Source organism: Cebus imitator, unplaced genomic scaffold (genome assembly GCF_001604975.1).
Source record: "Cebus imitator isolate Cc_AM_T3 unplaced genomic scaffold, Cebus_imitator-1.0 Scaffold564, whole genome shotgun sequence".
NCBI classification, from domain to species: Eukaryota; Metazoa; Chordata; class Mammalia; order Primates; family Cebidae; genus Cebus; species Cebus imitator.
Window position 1 is genome coordinate 1,116,448 of NW_016107879.1, and position 3,740 is coordinate 1,120,187.

Consider the following 3,740-nt stretch of genomic DNA (forward strand, 5'->3'; position numbering starts at 1 on the left):
AGCCTCCTGAGTAGCTGGGATTGCAGGCATGCACCACCATGCCCAGCTAATTTTTTGTATTTTTAGTAGAGACGGGGTTTCACCATGTTGACCAGGATGGCCTCGATCTCTTGACCTCGTGATCCACCCGCCTCGGCCTCCCAAAGTGCTGGGATTACAGGCGTGAGCCACCGCACCCGGCCAGTAAGAATTTTTTTAAGAATTTTTTAAAATTGGAGTTGTCAAACATACACAAGAGTGAAGAAGATCAATTAATGATCCCACCGTTCCCTTCCTTGTTTCAACCAATTTTGTTTGACATAATCCTTTTTTTTTTTTTTTGGCTGGAGTATTTTATAGCAAATTCTTGACATGGAGTGATGCCTAGGCACGGTGGCTCATGTCTGTAATCCTAGCACTTTGGGAGGCAAAGGTGGGCGGATCACCTGAGGTCAGGAGATCGAGACCAGCCTGATCAAATGGTGAAACCTCATCTCTAAAAAACAAACAAAAAAAGACATGGAGTGAGGTCTCCTGTGAAATCTTCAGGGTGCAGCAGCCTTCTGACACAGACGGCAGGAGGCGCAGTTTTGGAGCTGGGGTCTCAGCACATTCTAGACAGTAGCAGGCTGGGCAGGGGACTTCGTGGTGGCTCAGTGGCATCCTTCACCAGCTAAACTCGTGCCTGAGCTGATTCTCATGGCCTGGGGTGTCCACTCGGGGAAGGTTTCAGGGTGGGTTTTGCTCAGAAGCACATGAAGAGAGGAAACTGGAACTGCCGCAGGCTGTAAACTCTGTGTGGGGTGTGGTGTCTTAGCACACACCCTCTCCTCACTGCCTGGCGTCTCAGCATCCCTGTTGCCGGGGCCATGGAGCGTCGTTGCCCTGGGGGCTGTGCGGGGACACCGCTCACGGCCCGTATGTCTGTCTTTAGAACGGCATCATCACTGGCGTGTTTCCAGCGAGCCCCTCCAGTTGGCTTATCGTGGTGGTGGGCGTGATGACAACGATGTACGCCAAGATCGACCCCTCGTTAGGAATAATTGCAAAAATCAATCGGACCCTGGAAAGGACGTAAGTAACCCTGTGAAATCTCCAGTTGTCTGGGAAGTTACCAATTTTGTTTTTTTTTGTTTTTTGTTTTGAGACAGAGCCTCTGTCTGTCACCCAGGCTGGAGTGCAGTGACGCGACCTCGGCTCACTGCAGCCTCTGTCTCCCGGTTCAAGCAATTCCCTGCTTCAGCCTCATGAGTAGCTGGGGTTACAGATGCCCCCCACCACGCCAGGCTAATTTTTATGTTTTTAGTAGAGACAGGGTTTCACCATCTTGGCCAGCCTGGTCTTGAACTCCTGACCTCGTGATCCATCTACCTCAGCCTCCCAAAGTGCTGGGATTACAGATGTGAGTCACCACGCCCACAAAAGGAAGTTACTGATTTTGTTGCTGTTTTTGTGCCTCTTCAATTGTGGTGATTGTCACTGTTCTGGATCTGATGTGAAGCCCTGATGCTGTTCTCACATCAGCTTTCTTCCCGTTTCCTGGGTGGCGTTAAGGTCCCCTAGGAGTTTGCGGTCCCCTGTGGCCCTTCCTCTGAAGACCAGGGTGAGAAGAGTGGACGTGGTCCTGGGGCACCCCTCAGAAGGTGTCAGGGCCCAGGGGGTAGCCAACAGTGACAGTGCCCTTAGCCCGGACGGTGGGGCTCTGACACGGAATTTCTGCTCAGGGGGTTGATTGCAGTGTGGTCATTTCTTTGTACTTGGAGTCAGTTCATCCCAGAGTTCTGTGACCCTTGAACGGACTGCTGTAGGGTCCTCTGCAGGGACCTCACCCACTTAGCTCTCTGTCAGGCTGGTTTAGAAATCTCCAGGGGACCTCCCCCATCATTCCCACCCCTAGGGGTTTAGATTTTCCTGGGGGTTTGAAAGCAGGCCCTCTTGCTACCAAGACATAAGGCCCAGAGACACCTTAGGTAATATTCAGCACATGTTTTCTTCCTTTTTTTTTTTTTTTTTTTTTTGAGACGGAGTCTTGTTCTGTTGTCAGGTTGAAGTGCAGTGGCACAGTCTCGGCTCACTGCAACCTCTGCCTCTAGGGTTCAAGTGATTCTTCTGCCTCAGCTTCCTGGGATTACAGGCACCTGCCGCCATGCCCGGCTAACCTTTTTCTTCCTTTGTTGAGATGGAGTCTTGTTCTGTCTCTAGGCTGATGTGCAGTGGTGCAGTCTCGGCTCACTGCAACCTCCCTCTCCTGGTTCAAGTGGTTCTCCCTGCCTCAGCCTCCGGAGTAGCGGGGATTACAGGCACGTGCCACCACGCCCAGCTAATTTTTGTATTTTTAGTAGATACGGGGTTTCGCCATGTTGGCCAGGATGGTCTCCATCTGCTGACCTCATGATCCGACCACCTTGGCCTCCTGAAATGTTGGGATTACAGGCGTGAGCCACTGGGCTTGGCTATTTTTTTTCCAAATACCTGCTGGCTGTTGATAGCACAGATGTATTGCACACCTGTGATGTCCGTTTTTCCATCCAGTTCTGGAGATGGCCCAGACTCCCATCTAGGAAGGTCAGACCCTGCACTGCAGTGACCTCTCATTCGGGTCCCCTTTACCAGTGAGGAAGCATTCAGACAGGTGCAAGTGTCTGCCCGAGTCACAGGAAGAGGGAACTGGGAAGCTGGAATTCAAACCCAGCTCTGCCCAGCTCTGAAATCTGTGCTTTCTTCAATGTACCCCTGGGGTCCCCCATCCCCTGCCCCAGAAACTTCCATGAGACAAATGCAAGTGAACACTGCTGCTTTATCGCCATTTGAGCCTCCAGACGGTGGAACGCAGGGAGACTCAGTTTCCCTGTGCAGCTGTGACCCTTGCACTTGGACACACATTTTACTTTCTGGTCCGAAAGCTCCACGGTGTCTCAGAAGGCTCCCTGCTGCCCTTGCCAGGCGTTTGGTTCGATTTCTGTGCTGCTTGTTTGCCCCAGTGGCATTTTTGGTCTAGAGGAATAATAACCCCCAACTCCTCCTAATTGGGCTTTGTTTTGGGGGCTAGGAGTTGCAGGTGGAAGGCACAATGTTGGGGTCAGGGCTCAGCTAGAGAAACGAAGCTCTGGATCTTTAGAGTCACGCCTTCCAGATTGTTTGCATGCAAATATTGTTTGATCAGAAACAAATCAGAAAATAAACTGGCAGAAAAAGTGACATAAACGAAAACTCACTCACTTAATGGCTGACTTTGGTGTTTTTGGGTGGGGGGCAGATGGAGTTTTTGCTCCGTTGCCCAGGCTGGAGTGCAGTGGCGCGATCTCAGCTCACTGCAACCTCCGCCTCCTGGATTCAAGCGATTCTCTTGACTCAGCCTCCCAAGTAGCTGGGACTACAGGTACCCACCACCATGCCCGGCTAATTTTTGTATTTTTCATAGAGATGAGGTTTCTCCATGTTGACCAGGTTGGTCTCACACTATTGAGCTCTGGTGATCCACCCGCCTCAGCCTCCTGAAGTGCCAGGATTAATAGATGTGAGCCACCGTGCCCGGCCTTGATTCTGATGACTAGAAGTAAAAGATTAAGCAGATTAATGGTCTGAATCTTCCAAGGGCAGCTTGAGCAGGTGCCCTGATTCCTGAACCCCTTTTTGCAAAGAGTCTGCAGAGGACCCCTCCACACCCTGTTCCTTCTCCAGGAAGCCCCCAGACCCTCCAGAGTCATTGAGAGTGCAGCTGAGTGCTTGCAACCTTGAGGTGGCTCAGGCATCTATAAGTG

General features: G+C 51.4%; 1 protein-coding gene across 4 annotated transcripts in view; it reads left to right on the forward strand.

Annotated features, from left to right (window-relative positions):
- Nucleotides 1-3,740, forward strand: part of CPT1A (carnitine palmitoyltransferase 1A) — an 85,535-nt gene that overhangs the window by 29,427 nt on the left and 52,368 nt on the right. For all 4 annotated transcript variants that reach the window (XM_037734006.1, XM_017515892.2, XM_037734007.1 and 1 more), the window contains one exon: nucleotides 914-1,053. In XM_037734006.1, the coding sequence (XP_037589934.1) occupies nucleotides 914-1,053 (140 nt within the window). The remainder of the gene's footprint in view (nucleotides 1-913; nucleotides 1,054-3,740) is intronic.